Below are 17,694 nucleotides of genomic sequence, written 5' to 3'. Positions count from 1 at the left end.
TGGGTTGTCTGTGTTGCTCTTAGCTTCTATAAAGGAGACCTGATCTGACAATAGGTCTTTGAGGCAGCCTTTCAGTATCCTTTTTTCTACTGAGGAGTATATGAGCAATAATTATTGTTACTAAAAGTCATATAATGGCATTTGTTTTCAATACTTACAGTGCATAGAAGTGCCTGCAATTGTTTATCAGTCAATTTAAGTAACTAAATAAAAAGCCTTTAATTACTGAAATTATTGTTTACACAGAGTCACTCACCGAATTATTGAAGGCCTGGTGTAAGCATGAGCAATGTTTTCTGTCACGCTAGTTCATTCAAGTTAAATTGAATTTAAATGGACGTTAATGCAGACCCTAAAACAAGTTACAGGCCTAATATGCAGAAGGTGTTTGTGTAGGCAGAATGGTTTACTCTTGTTTTTCCAAATGCAGTTCAACACTGCATGCCTATGCACATACTGCCATTGTTTTAATATCTGAGCAATCAAAGAAAATGCATAACACTTGCAAAATGACCAGATCTTTACATTTGCAGGTACATTTTAAGCTTTATAAAGGCTTTCAGATCACTAAGTTGAACTAACTCGCTGTTTTTCTTGCCCAAAGATTTTTTCCATTTGTACCTTTGGGATTAGTTTGTCAATAAAGGCAAGATGCAACCAATTAAGCTAATGGGTCTATGTCTGCGTCAGTGTTTATTCTGGAAGAAGAGACAGACATTACTATTGTTTGTACATACATTTGGCTGTCAAGGTTGCAGGATTGCACCTTGAATAAGTTTAGTGTTAATTTTTGATGTGCACAACCGTCATACGACCAGCTACGTGGCTAACATGTCATGTTGCATAAGAGACCATGTAATTGCCAATAAGTATATCCCTGGCCTATGGAGACTTAATTATGCGTGAAGAACTTACTTGTCGATTTTATGGCAGGACAGCACTGAATCATGCCTTATCACTATAGCATAGAAATGTAATTCTGATTTAACCATCTACCGCTCTTCATTTTCATGTAAAACAAGCTCATACCTCAGGCTAGCTCATTAGTTGCATAGCTGCAGTAGGCTGCACAGACTTTGTGTGTCTGTACTCTATATGCAGTGAAGAGTCTATAAGATTTGGGAATTTATCCTTCCTCAAAGACTCCCTTGTGGATGAATGAAACATTGCTTTGTCACCACTACAGAGGAGGAGAGAAGAAGTAAAGAGAGAGAAAATGACTCTCCTCTGTTCTCTTCTATTATCTCATAGTCATGCAATATGAAACAGCAGAGGCAGTCATGTGTTAGGAAATAATGATGAAGGGACCGCAGTGGTACAGAAGACTGTGTATAATTACTCAGCCCTTGCAGTAAATTTTGACCCCTCAGGATTTCGGAACCACAGTGGCAAGCCCATTCATGCAGATATGGCAGCTTTGGGGCAGTGGTAACTTGTGTTATGATGTAGGCGCACTGTCTTAATGATTGTCGGGTTTGCAGAGAGAGGCTGTGTAAAGTGCTCAGTATCTTCTTGACTAGAGTGTTATTGAGCGCCTTGCTCTGATGTTTAAGCCAATGAGGCGTAAATGTCTTACCGACTTTCTTTACTGTCTCCTAGTGAATCTGTACCTCATAGCAAAGCCATTATGTTCAAAGGCAAAGCAATAACAACATTTTGTCCAGGGGAATCAATTGTATGTAGACAGCATAATTGTCCACAGCTGTGTTTTTAACATCCACTTTTATGGTTTCATTTCTGGCCATTGTGCTGTATTAATAGATCTTTTCTCCCAGTCCCCTGCTTTTCCATAGCAGGTGGAAGTTGGGATGAAGAGGGGATGATTTTTAAGCTGTAGATAGCTGTGGGCAGCTGCCTTCAGTTTACTCCCACTGCAGGATTTTTGGGCTTTGAACCTCACAGTGGGTGTTTAGTATGTTTGTGTGTAGCTCCCAAATTACATGTTTTCCTAAGCATTACAGCCTCTGAATTGAGTCCCTCAAATCCATAGCAAGGGCACTTCAAGGGTGAACATAAGTACATTATCAGTAGTTGTACACCTGTGTTCTACCTTTCTCATAATGCCTTGTTAATAATAGGATTATAAAATTGATTATAAACTTGGGCTGTTCTTTTTCTATGTCATGCAGCATTGAGATGTAAGTTCCTTTAAGAAATCATTCAATAGAGATCTCAGCCTGTGATCATTAGTCCTGTAATTGTTACTGCTGTTTGTCCATGGCGCTTGTGTTTGTGATATCCAATTGATTATCCACTTGTTATGACAGGACAGCAAGGCTCTTTGTGTGCCAGTAAGTGCTCCTCTGTGTCTGGAGTTCACTGCTGCCTGCAGTTTCTGCCTGGCTTTCCCAGTACCTTCCCTATTTTTGTTCGATGGAGTGGGCTTTGATAAAAGAGAATCCTCTGCCCCAGTGGACTGACTAAATGTGGAATTGGTGTGTCTTTCATCCATTTCCTTTGATTCACATTCCACAATTTGAAATCCAATGACTTTGCGCTTTTGGGAATGTCACATTTGTTATCCTTCTCCCTACCTTCTAAATTGACTTATAGTACAAATCTTTGGATGCCGTTCAGTCACTGTGGTTTAACATAATTCTAAATCCAGCGCTTTGTATTGCTTGGCTTAATGACCCTGCAGCATTTAGAGGAGGAGACTATATGAACTGAAGAACAGACTTGGACCATATGGTTGAAGAAAACTGTATGACAAGTCTAACTTCCCTTAATATTTAAAGAAAATGTCCTTACAGTAATTTTGCCAGTTTGGGAACAACAGAAACCTATTCTAGGCACAACATTGACTTATCACATTTTAAGTTAATGTGATGATACGGCATTTAGCCATTCATCAGTTACAATAATTTAGAATTTTTGACCACCAAACAAATTTAAGTATTTGTATTTATGCTATTTTAGTTCTGTTTTTGGTCTCTTCTAACTCCTGAGAGAAAGATGTCTCCTTAGCTGCTAAATCCTCCACCATGCTCACTGGCAAGATTTTGTGAAAAAGGCACTGAGAGAAGTGAAATAGAACCAGATTTCAGTTCACACTTGTCTAGATAAGATGCAAACTATTTTAATGGCTTCTAATACAGTCATTTTTCTGATACGACTATAATGGGTTTATAGTGGTACAGTACATAGCCCTAATTTCTATTTCAGTCACACTGGTGTTACATTACCTAGTGACACTCATCTTTATATTTGCTCTTTATCTTCAGTGTTAAGAATCACACTTATGATTTTGCATCTGGCATCTGTGTAGTTTGCAGCAACTGTTACAGAAACATCTGTTACAGTTACAATAAAGTCCACCCATCAGTTGTCAACTCAACATATTCATCAGACCGGATTTTCTCTGATCTTTCTTTATTCAATAATGGATGACTACACCTTTCGTTTTTTCAAAAGAATGCATCAGTTAAACATTTTACATTTATTTTTTTTGTACTTGGCAGAGCAGTTGAATGTGTGCTTGTTTACCATGCTTGAAGCTTAGTCTGTAAGTTCTGTAAGTACTCAAGTAAGTACTGTATGTATTTTTATGATAAGCTGTTGTGGATTGATATTTCTTTTGCTGTTTGAAAATAGTTACAGTCCTTCTTTTGAATCTTTAGAATGCAAAGATGACCCAAATACACTTAATAAATTTGCAGGAGTATGCGTTTCTGTAGGTATGTTTGTACTTTTCATCTTCACCATCTGTTGGCGGAATAAATTTGTGAATGTTGTGCTTATTTATCCACTGCTCTCTCCAGTCTTTTTTGTTCTGTCCGTGTTCAGTCGAGGACGCTCTTGTGAGATGGGAACCTAAGCTATGTGGGGAATTCATAGCATTACAGCCCACACTAGGAGTAGCTTAATCTTTTAAAAGACGTTCAGTTTGCTTTGAAGTTAGATTCAGCTGCATTTCTGCAATTATGCTGTGGAATATTAAGTCGATGATTGTAGCTACTTGAAGACTGATCAAGGTAATGTCAGTCCAACCTCTTTTTAGTTAGGTTAGGGTTATAGTTAATATTTTGTATCCCGTGTACTTCATAAAGTTGCAAGGAAGGCTGCCTCATCTGGTTATACCCCCATCTTAGGTAAGAATGCTTTCTGCACAGTAATTGCTGTGCCGTTAAACCAAATCCTTTTGTTCCTTTTGTGGTTTGAATTTTTCTTTAGTCTAATATAATAATAATTATTTTTAGTAATCTTTAGTAATCAATACTAAAGTAGCCCCAGTCGATCAGTTGTATGCCACACGACTACCTCTTTATAGTGTTATTGAACACAGAAAGCAGGCCTAATGGTTTTGTCATTGATGGATTCCCTACACATCAGCCTACAGTTCTACAAGCGCTGATAATCCCAACCTTTTCTATTAGGGCTGACCCCCAGTCTGTTTGTTCCCTTTGTTATTGCAACCTATTTTCAGGGTGCATTCTTAATAATAAGCTTTGCACTCACCATACTCTCACATTCTTTTCAATAATAAAAGTAACATTCTCTTTCTGTTTTCTTTTACATGCTGAATGCCCCAAAAAATCCACTCGCTGTATCAATGAATGAAATGCACCTTTTGGAAAATAGGTCTCTTAATGTTCAGTTTTTCAGAAAGGTGGCAGAAAGGTGTTCTTGGCTAGGAATTTGAAGACATTTTAAGTAATTTGTTGTGAGGTTGTGGTGTATTATTTTATTAACAACATACATTTGCATAAATGGAGATGGGAAAAGTTTAATTTCTTTAAACGGGACACATGTATACAGTGTAAAAAAAACTTACCATCATTTATCTATATTGTAAACTAACATCTGGCAATACATTGGCCTAGATAGTCTTACTAGTTTAGCTCAAAGGACTAGAGCTAATTATAGGTAGAGACTGAGTGTTGCATTGCTTTGCATCAGCATGCTAAACTTGCTGAAATATCCCATTGGTGGGGATTCAACTATTGCCAACGGTGCTGACACACCTTAAAAACTAGTTTACACTCACCGATGGACCAACAGCCAACCTTTAACCTTGTGTGACAATGAGTCCTGCTGCCAGGATGGTTATATGGCCACAACCCCAAAGTTCCTTACTACAAGGTCCTTAAGATATTTTCAGACACGAACTGGAACCCTGAACGCTCTGAGCTGTATATGAAAACACAAATGTCATAGTCAGTCAGCCCGGATATACCTGCCTGCTACAAACTCAGAGTAATGTAAATTGATTTAGCCCATTCCCTCTCAGTTGACCCCCCTAACAGAATACCAGGAACAATGGATAGTGTTGTATTGTCCTTCTCTCCTTTAGCAACTGGGGTTATATACAAAGCTAATTGTGTCTAATGGTGCAACTGTTCCTGCTTAGACATGCTGTAAACAAAACACTGGTTTCTGCAGGGACTATCCCTTGCTGAGACCAAAAACTATTTTTCCAAGTGAGAACGAGCCTGACACCGACAATCTGCTGTTGTGTGCTGCATATATGAAAGCAATTCTGGACAATGTCTAGTGTTTGTATGTTTAAAAAAACAACAAAGGAGCTTTAGATGTCATTCCTACAGCGGAAGCAGAAAATATTGTGGTTATAAGATTGTGTCAGGAGGGGTCTGGAGTCATGCTGCTAGCATGGCTGAACGACCACAATCACAAAGTAAAACAAGGCTATTTCTTACACGGGAAACAGAAAATGTTGCGGTTGTAGGATTGTCTCAGGAGGGCTCGTGTGGATTCAGTTGATTAAGCACTTTCTTCTACATGATCATATCATTGAGAGCAGATAGAAAACACTGAGCAATTGCTTTATTTAGATCACAAATTTCTTTCTGTCTTTTAGTTTAAAATGCAAGAAGCTACAAAGTGTGAAATAATTCTGTGTACCACACCCCCAGCTTCTACAGTCCTGTGCCCTCCATTATCAGCATTAACACCCAATTGTTTACCAATTTATCTTTTGTACAAATTTGCTTAAAGCTTTATCATTTGTTTGCTCCAGACTTGTTTTTTTAGATTTATGACTTCTGCATGCATGATCACTGTGCTAATTATTTTTCAATGACTCTCCTTGTCTGCTTATAGCTTGTCTAAGCATCTTGTCCAGCTTGGCCAAGAAAATAGCGTAATTAAAGATCGATTGTTCCCACAAGACATTCTAAATCTTGTCATTGTGGTGGGTATTGCCAAGCTGTTTCCACACAGGTGTATACAAGACCCTGTGTGAAGATAATTGGGATGTCTATAGCAGTGCCACTGCTCTCAATACATTTGATGTCGGGGAAAAAGTACACCGAATTGGTTAATTGCCCTCAAATAACTTTTTGCACTAAAAGCAACACATTTCAAGGCTGAATAAATCTGAGCCAACAACCTTTTTTTGGCAGCCCACTGTTTTATGTGTGACTTTTTATCTCTACTGTTAAAATGTGGGGGTACTGGAGCAAATAAGCAGTGCTAGTTTATAGTTGTTGTGTGTAATGGGTATTTCCAGTTACAGCTGAAGCCCAGTAGTATGGATTGATGTTATTAACTTCTAGGCATCCATATTTATTCTGTTAGGATCCACTGTCATTTTTCAATTTTCATTTATTAATTTCAAGAGGCAGTCGTTTTGTTGTTAGCATATTGACACAGTGATCACCCCATCAAAGCACAAAATACAGAAACCCATCTGGTTCTGTTACTACTGCCAGCTGTTTAGATTGTTAAAACAAATGGTCTGTTTAGATTAGAGGCCCTTTTTATACCAGTCCCATGCTAGGAGCTGGTAATAATACATATTTAATGAGCACAGTATTGTGATTGAAATTCCAGTGTTGTTTTTATTTGTGGTGTTTATTCACAGGCCCTCAACATGTCATATGCAGTAGTCATTGTTTGTGTTTGTCAATGTAAATGCATTTAAATCATAAGAATTTTATTGTGCTTATTTATTAATTTTTTTTTTATAAAATGTGTTAATTTTTTTTGCCTATTTTGGAAAATAATTGACCTGGCATGATGATTTGTTGTATTTCTGGTATTTATAACCTAATTTTGACGCTTTGGTTTGTGTAAACAATTCTATCAATCTACCTGATGTGTATTCTACCAGCTAGTTTATTACAGCCAATATTTAAGTTCCAAATCTTGCCTTCTTGCATCGATATAAAATTGCCATCAACCATATACAGAATGCAGTTATTTTACAGGGTCATTGAGTAATCAGAAACACACACCTCCACCCCAACAATGAAGTGATACAGCACCTAGATAATTTGCCAGGATGCCTCATCTTGTCTGTTGATGGCAGGCATGCAGAACAGTGAGCAGTATTAAAGCTTGGGCAGCTGTCCAGTAAGCCGGTTAGTGTAGCCCTTTCCACCAGCATAGAGGCATTGGTTTGAGAACAGGATTGGGAAGTGTGGAATGGGACTAAAGATTTTCGTTACACAGTTCTCAGGTAATCTTATTGGGAGGCTATTAAAAGACACATTTTCTAATGTCGACCAATATGTTTTTTTAAATGTCCTATTTCGATCAAGAGAACAGTGAGGACGATGGCCAATATATAGTGGCAAGAAAAAGTATGTGAACCATTTGCAATTTTTTTTTGACATATTGTCTCCAGAGGTGATATAAGGGGCCATTTTCACTTTATCTTCCCAGCTGTCAATCCCAGAATGTTTTTAATATTGGTATTGGGTGTGTTCCTCAGCTCGAAACTTACCTGCTGGTGTTTGGAGGTGCTGCACTGGCATCACTAGTCATTGTGTGCTTTGTGGCCTGAGACCATATTGGCAGCTATGCATTAAATTGCTAATGTGCTGGCAGAGCTTTTTTATTATCTGCTCAATCAAGGGAGAGGGGTAAGGATAGAGCACTTCACTTGACTGTCCATGAGGTTTTGTGGAGTTGTCTTTCAGAAAGCTTTCTTTGAATTTGCTCTGTTTCTGCCCTGCCAGTTTGACAGTTGAAGAACAATGAGGCAGAGGAGCCTGGCCAGTTCCACCTGCATTTGAAGTCTCACGGTGGTAGTTTTCTCACACCTGGCTGCCTTTGTAGCTTTGCACTTTGTAATCGTGCACTTCTTTGCACACCTCAGTGTATAGGAAAATAAACTCTCAAATTGAAAGAACAGAAGTATTATCTGGACCACAGTTGGATCTTGAACAAGCAGTTCAGTTGGCCACTTCAAGTTATGTGCATTCACATACTCTTTGAGAAAACTAAGTTAACTATAATGTTCTCTTCTTTTGGCTTATCCCAGGTGGGTGTCGCAACAGTGGGCCTGGTCTGCACATTTTTTCTGGCACAGGCTTTACACCGGATGCCTTTCTGATGCAATTTCATTTGAGTTTTACTAAAATTCACCTGAGAAGTCACACAATCAGGTCAGCTCCTCAGTAGCTTTGAAGATCACTTTAACAGGCACAGTACCTATTGATTCTGTGCTTTTTTTGCGTTTTTATCCAAGGTGCAAAGAATATCACATATATCTAATTTTCCAATAACTAAGCACCGTTTTTACTCATTAATGTACTGAACAAGTGCTGTGATAAAGAAAATTGAAAAGTGACTCATTTTAAATAATTGCTTTCTGGTCTTAGACAATGATTGAACATTAAAATATAAAATATATGGCAGAATTGGCAATTCTCCAAATTTGTGGACCTCAGTTGTTTTTAATTATGGTTTGCTTTATACCTCAGATTTAGTTTTGTTTTCTTTTGTTTTTGGTGCATGGTTTTATTCAATCACCAATCATCTGGAAGGCTAAACAATATTGGAGTGCTTTTGTTAACCTGCACTCTGAAAGCATATAGGATATTTTTGTGTTGTGGTTTTAGTCTCTGTTTTCGAATCCCTACACCCTTAGTTATCATTATGACCTTTCAAATGTTTTCATCACAAACACAGTTGCTTTTTATGTATGGGGAGAGTGGGTCTTTTAGATTCGAAACATGATGACAGACACAAGATACTCGGTATTGGGAGTGAAATTCCTAATGTCTGGCCACATTGTGCTGTCTGGAAAAAAGAGCCAAGATGTCAGGCCATGTAGGAGGGTGGAGAGCGCCCGATTCAGGTGCACTGTGGAGGCGGTAGTGAACCGGCCACCTTGTGATGATAAATGAGTTACATCTAATGCCAGCAGTTTTGAACGCACTCTCCTGATCATGAGTGTAAGCGGCACACACACTCTAGCAGCTTTGTGACAACTCTGCTGCTGCCTCTTGGCCTGTCTCACATGAATACACATGCGATAAACGCATGCTGAATCTCAGGTCCTAGTTTGGATGGAAGCGAACAAAAGCTGTTAATTTGCTACAAGGCTGGTGTATGGTCTGTCATACACGTGTATACATATGCTGTAATTAACATTACATTCTGTTAGCTTTCATTTCCATTGTCAGTAAACTGTATTTGCTCATGATTACATCTACCAAGCAGGTTATGTGTTGGTTCTATTTAATTGGTTGTATTTTGCATTAGAAGACTAATACAGGGAATTTAATGGAATTTGGAGTACTGTTATATCATTGCCCAAGGAAACACTTATTCTGGATTCTGAAGCTGATCTATTTTAAATGTTTCATGTTCAGTGTATCAAAATTTTAAGTTCCTGTTTTCTCATTAATAGTTGCATGTCCATAAATACATAATTTGGAACCTTTTTTGTTTCCCTGACTTCCTATCACATTATTTTGATGCAAATCCTGACTTGAAGGCAAAATTCTCTTCTCTGCAGCATTACATTATTTACTGTTAAATCTCTGTAAACCTGAATGGGCCCATGTATAATTTGATGTACATAAGGGTCACAAGGACAATATAACAGCCAGACTTGAAAAAAATACACCAGGAATGAAAAACAAAAGCCTGTTGAAACTAAATTACATCTAAATATGGCTCTGCATTGTTTTTTGTAGCATCTTATGCCCTTCGCTCTAACTGTACTTTGTGTTGGCTGTCTGATGGTATTGTTATACTTAATGTAATATAAATCAGAGAACCCCCCTGCTTTGTGAAAGAGGTGATTACTCAGATGAGATTATCATCTGTCTAGTATACAAGATAGCCAGAACTGGTAATTGTACCATAGCAAACAGTTTGGCACTGCTATAGATTCTTTATGCCCAGAGTGTCTTGTCAGACGTATATGAGGTTCTGTACATGCCATAAACAATGAGCTGTGCAGTGCAGAATGTGCCTCTGGAAAATTTACTGAACATGCTTGGTTCTACTTGGCAGCAGTCATCTCAACAGTGTCAGCGATTTCGTTCTGCTGCTTGACAGTGCTCCAAACCCCTCAGCTTACCATAGCTAAGTTGTGAATCAACGCCTGTTTGCAGTGATATTTTATGCAGTTATTCTGAGGTGGTTGTTTTTTTTTTGTTGTTTTTTTTTTTGCCTTTATCACCAGACCTGTTTCAACTGTGTCTTTGTCACCTCAGCTTGTGCCAGTGGTTTCAGTTGGAATTATCTGTACAATAAGCAGGCTTTGTTCTGAAAAGGGCCCAATAAGTGTGAGAGCCCTTCATCTCTTCATTTTTTTAACTGGGGGCAGACCTGAGAATTGTTGGCATCGGCGTAAAGACTCGCATAGTGAATGGAGCCTTTATCTTTCCTATTCTCACAAGGCAAGTCTCTGCAGCTTACCCATTCTTTCAGCCTTCAGAAGGTCTGGACCTAGAATATCCAATTGTTTCCCAGAGTTTTTTTGGGGGGGGTTCTGTCAACAGCTTTAACATTTTGGCAAAATATGGCCTATAAATGAAAATGGATGCTTATTTTGTGTGTTGTGGTTTTTGTACTTTATACTCATCCTGCCTTCTATTTTCCCTCTCTCGTTTCAGGTTCAACTACAGATCAACACACCATCTCACCACAAATGGCTTCTATGAATTCCTCAACTGGTTTGATGAAAGGGCCTGGTACCCATTGGGCAGGATTGTTGGTGGCACAGTAAGTTTTCCTACAAAACATGCAGTTGTTGCATTTTTACGTTTGTTAGTTGGTTTTATTGTTCTTCATCTCTAGGGTGTTTTTAAATGAATACTGGTTTTGCCACAAGCAACAGTCTTGCACAATAAAGAAAAATGAAATACACTATGTTGCAGTAGACCATGTTTGATCAGTTGAAGACCTTAGGCTCTGCCAAGGTTTTGCCTTGACAGTTTTCATGGTAGAATCTAAAGGCATGGCTGAGGCATGGCGTTCCTATTGGGTCATATAGTTTAGGCTTCCTTCTTTTTGTAATGATGTGGCACGTCAGACCTCACCAGACTGTGACCTCCATTGTGAACTTGTTTGCTTTGCATGGGAGTATAACACAGTTGGGTTGAGAAACATTAATTCAAGTCTGAGAGTCTGTTCTGCCAAATCCCGCCCCCCCTGGGAACAAGTTGCTTATCGAGGTGAAGAAGTACAAGTACAAATGGGTTTCAGTGGCATTTTCTCAAATCTAAATCCTTTGCTTGCTTGAATCTAAAACCTTTTAAATCTGATATTGATTTGAGTTTTCTTAGTTAAAGTCTTTTTCTAGTCTTCTTAGTTTACAGTTTCTTACAGTAAATATATGAAATGGCAAATGTAGTTTGGGTACCTGAATGAATTGATGACATGATCTAGAAAAGCAAGCAGTGAAAAAAAAGTTTTGTGGTTTAGAGCAGAGTTGGGCAGTTTTCATCCTCTGGAGTTGCTGCCTTGCTTGTTTTCCCAACTATCTTAGCCTATACAGTATTGACTCTACCAGCTTCTGATTGAACACCCTTGATCCAGGTAATTAGCTATGGGTAGGGCAGGGATAGGGAAACAAGCAGGGCAGCAGCCCTCAAAGACTGGAATTACCCACCCTTGGTGTGGAGTATTCAGATTAGGGCTGCGTGATCTGTTACTCTGGGATTTTTTAAAAATAGCAGCTGTGTCCCTTTTAATTACTTTCACGAAAAATCTACTGTTAATAAAAAAATTGTATTCTTGCCAGGCTGATAGACCAAATGTAGTAAAGATATGGTGCCTGAGTTATTCCACAAATACACTCTTTTTTTAACCTTTGATAAGGTGGAGGCCAAAAAACTTGAGCCTAGAAAGGCAAGCACAACATGCAACAGCAGGTGCAGTGGTGGTCAGAGTGGAGGCCAAAGAGGAGAGAGCTGCACAACCCCGGGAAAACGGTTAACTTTAGGGAGCTTCTGCAGGCAGCAGGTTTGTACCATTGAACACCATTGAACAGCAACAGAGCTGCCTAGCCACAGAGATGACATCCCCCTTGTCTGGTGGATATCTAACATCAACCACTTTCCCATGATTTTGAGCATTTTTGGCATGTAAATATATAATATAAATATATATATAGTTTGTGTGGCAGTAGAATGGGGTTTTCTGAGGTTAGGCAAGGCACTACAGGACTACCCTAGCCCTCTGAGATTCTGATGGGTAACATGGATTTAAGTCACAATCTAGTAGCAACACAGCTTTGAACTTGACAGATTCCCCTCTGCTGCCACGGCCTCCGTGTTTACCAGCAGCACTGACTGTTGTGAAATATTGAGCCTTCTCTCTGAAGAATACAATGTGCCGATTCCATGCAATTTATCTCCACTCCCCCCGTCTCCCCACCTCTGTGCATCTCTTCTCCCAAACTCATCTCCTCAGTCCTGCATTCTGTGAACTCTTAGGCCAGTATGAGTAAAATACCTTTGGCCTATCCATCTCCCTCTCCTCTTTAACATAACCACGTGCCTTCCTTTCCCTTAGCCAAGCTTTGTGGACCCACAAGGGTTACACTCTTAGCTGTAATTGCACTTGCTAATGATGCATCAGGACTACATAATCCATGTCCTCCGTGGCAGATACATGTGGAAATGTCTTTCAACGTGCTTCCATTATAGGATCCAGTAGAGAAGCTGAGATAGAGTCTGGCCCTCAGTGTCTGTGGTGTGGCTCTTTTTCACTTCTTACTCTATTCTCTCTGCATAGAAAGAATTCATGCAGACTGATTGGAGAGTTCTTCTGCACATATAAAACAGCGAGGCATGTTAATGCTGTGGATCGCTATCAGATGCCGTTATCATTACAACACCAAGCAGATGGTGCAGGGCGGGAGCTGTAGCCACACTACATGCTGATGTTTGAATATAGTATTCACTATGACATATGAGACCTAAGGAATTGCAATCCAAAACCCCATCCATCAGCATTTCTCTGTCTTGGGCAATTACCATCAGCTATTGGTAATTGCATATGACAAGACTGTCTTCTGATAATAGATATGCTGGTTCTGTTACAGTACACGGATAGTTGATTTAGGCCTGTACCCATAGGGGTGGGAGCTGAAACTCATTATTAGACTGGTAATCGGAATTGGAAGTTATGCAGTTTTAAGTAAATTTTCATGACATTTACAAGATTCCTAAGTGGCACAACACGTTGTCGTCTGCATACAAATAAGCACACATTCAAATCTTTCCTCTGTCAACTTGTACCTGCATTTAAAAAACAAAGTGAGTAAAATAAACAATGTATTTTAAACATGGTTCATTGGAAGGAGTTTACAGTAAGCTGTTTTTCAGAATAACAACTCAGGGTTGTGAGAGACGACATAAGATGAAATTTGGATTTTATGTATAGATTGCTTTCCTTTGTACATGTTAACTCTGTTAACATGTACAAAGCCATCATAGCCAGTGTGATTTCTGATGTGCTTGTCATTAAAGTGTTAAGCTGAGCAGTGAAGAGCGATTCAGTGGGTATAATTGGGGGAGCGATTCTCCTGGCCAGAGTATGTCTTGCAGCGTCTTATAGTAATTACAGAGTAATTACAGAGGTTATGTTGTCCTTGCAGCGTGTGTTATTATTTTGAACAATGTCAGTGGATGATTGTTTCCACACCAGTACCACTAAGACGAGTTACTCTACACTTCTTTTCCTTTTCCATTTGACATTTAAAAAAGGCTGGATTCTAGATGCCAATTATTTTATAGTTTACTGGAACCAATGTGTAGCTTGCCACATTTGTAATAATAGAACTAGTCATTGCTGTTAAATAATGACTGCTTATTCTTGGGATTAGTAGACACTAAGACAAATATAGAAATGAAGTACAATATGGAAGGTTCCTTTCTGCGATATACAGTTGAAAGTTTTTTCAGTAGAAGGTAGGTGTGTCATTCTGTTGGCCATACTAAATGCAAATTATTTTATGTAAATTGGATCCAGAATTTGCACAAAAGATTTGACGAAGATACTGTAGAGGCTTGACCAACTGGCACAGTGATAAATTCAGGTTACTTTCAGGCATTTACCTGCTTTATCTTTTATATGTGAAGTTGATGTGGAATTTATTGGTGCCTTGCTCAGTGACAGTAGTTGCTGGACTAACAAATCCACCTGCTCATTTACTGTGTAGGCCAATTGTTAAAATCTCACAGCTTACATGACTGAACTAGATAATTTTCTAAGCATAAGTAGGCTTCAGGGAAGGATGGCATTTTGTTGACTCCCACACTGCATTCAAAATCATAAAATGACTGTGTGAGAGCGCTTATTTGCATGGAGCCTATGCTTTTAAAACGTGCCGGGGTGTGGGCAAGTGCTAGGTTTATCTCTGATTGCCACAGTCGGTCAAAGACAACAGGTAATGCAGTGTGTCCATGGACATTGTTTAGAAACCTAAACTAGTTAATGAATTATAAACTTGACATTTCACAGTGTCTGTCTCCCTTCTGATGCTGAGTGTTGGTCTGTGGCCCTGTTGCCTTTTACCCTATTCAACATATCCTCCAAGCTCTCTCTGTCTCTGTATTTCACAATCTCCTTTCCAAGTTTTAGTCTTTTCTCACCTACATTCATTGCTCCCACCCTTGTCCTTACTTTCCTGCTGACCTTACCCTCTTTTTTTCTTTTAAATCAAACAGATGAGCCTGACAGTCCTCATTAATTGTCTAAGATAGCGTTAAGTCTCTAAGCACTCAGATGGGTCACGCTGTTTGGAAGACAGACGAGCCGATATCAGTTAATATGACAGTTGAGTGCCTTTCTGCCTCGACCAGTCCAGCTGCCCCTCTCCCTTTTTTATTTCCCTTTCACTCCCACCCACCCTCCATTCCCCAGAGGACGACTGTCAGTAGCTCTTTCTCCTAAGCCACAGATAAGGAAGGAAGGCTTCTCTAATGTGACGGTCTATAACAACAGAGCACTGTCTAGCCAATAAACTGATTTTTGTAACCCTAAGGACAATGACTCAAGTGCATTTTACAGCTTTTGTCAGCTCAGTTGATATTTTCATAATGAAAAGCTATGTAATGCACTCGACTGTAGATTTGGGGAAATGTGTGAAAAATTTAACTATACGAATAAATGTATCCATCAAAACACAAAGCAAAATGTATTTTACTATATTGAAACAGTCTCACTCACCTGTGCAGTTTATTGAAATTTATTTTAATGAACATTTTAGCTTGACCATGATCGTTCACATGCTAGCAATGTCTTAGCCTGTCACACCGTTCAGTTACCAGAGAGTAAGAGCCAAAAGAGCCAAGAGAATTAATTACTAATTACAATTAGTGATTGTAAATGAATAAATATTGTAGCCTAAGCTAGTCTTTCATGTTTTTCTTGGTGTCATTTTCAAATTAATGTGACGCACTTTAGTCAGATTTAACCTGAACAACAACTGTGGCAGAGCATGTCCCTACAAGTGTTTTGTAGGGAAAATGTAGATGTTTTAAGTCCACGCATATAGGAAAACTTCCTGTGTCAGCTCTGCTTAATTTTAAACAAGCCACCTGTTCTCTCAGTAGCTTTGTGACTATTTATGGTTACTTCCTCCTGAATGTACTCCAGAGGTTCTGGAGTAAAATGAAGTCTGTTTCCTGTCAATAAGCATTTCCTCTTAATCAGGTCCAACAGGTTAACTTTGGAAGATACCTTTACCTACATTTCTGCTACACTGAGCCTATTTATAAATATAGTTTCGTTAAGGCTTATTAGCTATTTTAATGTGAAATTCTGTCAAAATGTTTACTTTTTTTGTTTAGTTTTTTAGTTGAAGCATAGACTACATAAAGTTCAAGAAAAACCTTTGTTAAAGATTTTAAAATGTTTCCAGAGTCAGTGATTAAACACATTAACAAAATCGCAGCCTCAATATTGACCAAAATAATCATTATCATTCCATAATGGAGCAGCCCTAATCTGGACCCTGCCACAGAGTTCAAAGTAGCCAATAATTACAGTTTTGTAGTAGTAGTTTGGTAAATGGAAGGATACTGCTCCATTAGACAGACCAATCCTCAGAGCCAAGAGGCAAGACATGGTTGATGTTCATTGAAGTAGATTGGTTGATAAAGCTTAGGTCTCCCAGGCATCAGCTAATTAGAGCCATGAAGACCTGAGTTTATTAACAGCTAGGCAAAGTGCACGGACACACACCAGGAACATCACTCACATGTTAAACACAGCCTCCTTTTTTACTTGAGCCAGTGTGTTACACAGGGCCTTAATTGGATCTTTTCTCATGTATAGAGGAGACAGGGCCGTGAGGCGTTGCCTACTCAGGCCCCAGCTTTTACTGAGTGAAGGGTATAATTATTTATAATTTTCTCTTGAAGAACACACATCACAATAATATATTCACCCTGTACACATGGAAAATGCAAAACATCATGTTGAAAATCTTTGGGGCTGGGTCAAACAAAATTACCAATTCAAGAGTTAACCTTGGGTTCTGTAAGAATTACAGTTGGCATTTTTCGTTGTTTGCTGAATCCTCGATATACAGAACTAGCTCTATGACTTTGTGTTGGTGTAAATAATAGCCTGTATTCCCATTAATAAATTGTTGTGATAATTAATCTGTGAGATGTTGATTTGAGCAACGTGGTGAATTGAAACCATACAGACAGATCACCATTGGCTAAATACAATGCTATATTCTTCTTTGCGTCTTTCATGGTGCATCACTCTTGCTTTGTCCCTTTTAGTCACCCAGCAATGCTTTTTATTGCTCTTCCTCTCACAGCTTCTCTCTCTCTCTCTTCCCCCTCAGGTATACCCAGGCTTAATGGTGACTGCAGGCCTCATCCACTATGTGCTCAACCTGCTCCACATCACAGTCCACATTCGTGATGTGTGTGTCTTTCTGGCACCAGTGTTCAGCGGTCTTACTGCCATCTCCACCTTTCTGCTGACACGGGAGCTGTGGAACCAGGGTGCAGGGCTGCTGGCGGCCTGCTTCATCGCCATCGTCCCAGGTTACATCTCCCGCTCTGTTGCAGGTTCTTTTGATAATGAGGGTATCGCCATCTTCGCCCTGCAATTCACCTACTATCTCTGGGTATGTATTGTTGACACTTTATTTAACTGTGGAATGATAAAGACTCTTATTGTACATGGCAATTTAATTTAGGCAATCATGTAATTGCAATGTGGTTGTACAGCTCAAATGTTTAATTGCCATTGGAAGTGGTAGTTTAAACTGCTTCTTTTTGATTTATCAGTCCTAATATGCACTCTCAATCTCTTTTAGCTGCGAAAAAAAAGTCAAAATCTCAAACCCAGTTGAGTGTACTTTGTTATTTGCAGGGGACATGCTCTATGTAACCAGAAAAGAAGCCCTATTTTCAAAAGTGCTTGGTCTGAGATGTTGAATTATTTATCAAGAGCCTTGAAAGGCACACTGGGCATCTTTGACGGCCACGTGGAGCTCAGAAAATGGCAAGCTGCACT

General features: G+C 39.1%; 1 protein-coding gene across 1 annotated transcript in view; it reads left to right on the top strand.

The window, feature by feature from the left end:
• LOC113154158 (dolichyl-diphosphooligosaccharide--protein glycosyltransferase subunit STT3B) overlaps positions 1–17,694 on the top strand; it is a 69,290-nt gene that overhangs the window by 19,161 nt on the left and 32,435 nt on the right. Inside the window, exons 2-3 of the mRNA XM_026348195.1 lie at positions 10,818–10,926; positions 17,015–17,302. Coding sequence (XP_026203980.1) covers positions 10,818–10,926; positions 17,015–17,302 — 397 coding nt within the window. The remainder of the gene's footprint in view (positions 1–10,817; positions 10,927–17,014; positions 17,303–17,694) is intronic.

This window comes from Anabas testudineus, chromosome 11 (genome assembly GCF_900324465.2).
Source record: "Anabas testudineus chromosome 11, fAnaTes1.2, whole genome shotgun sequence".
Taxonomy (NCBI): domain Eukaryota; kingdom Metazoa; phylum Chordata; class Actinopteri; order Anabantiformes; family Anabantidae; genus Anabas; species Anabas testudineus.
The sequence above is the reverse complement of the archived record's forward strand: the minus strand, read 5'-3'. Positions and strand labels throughout refer to the sequence as shown.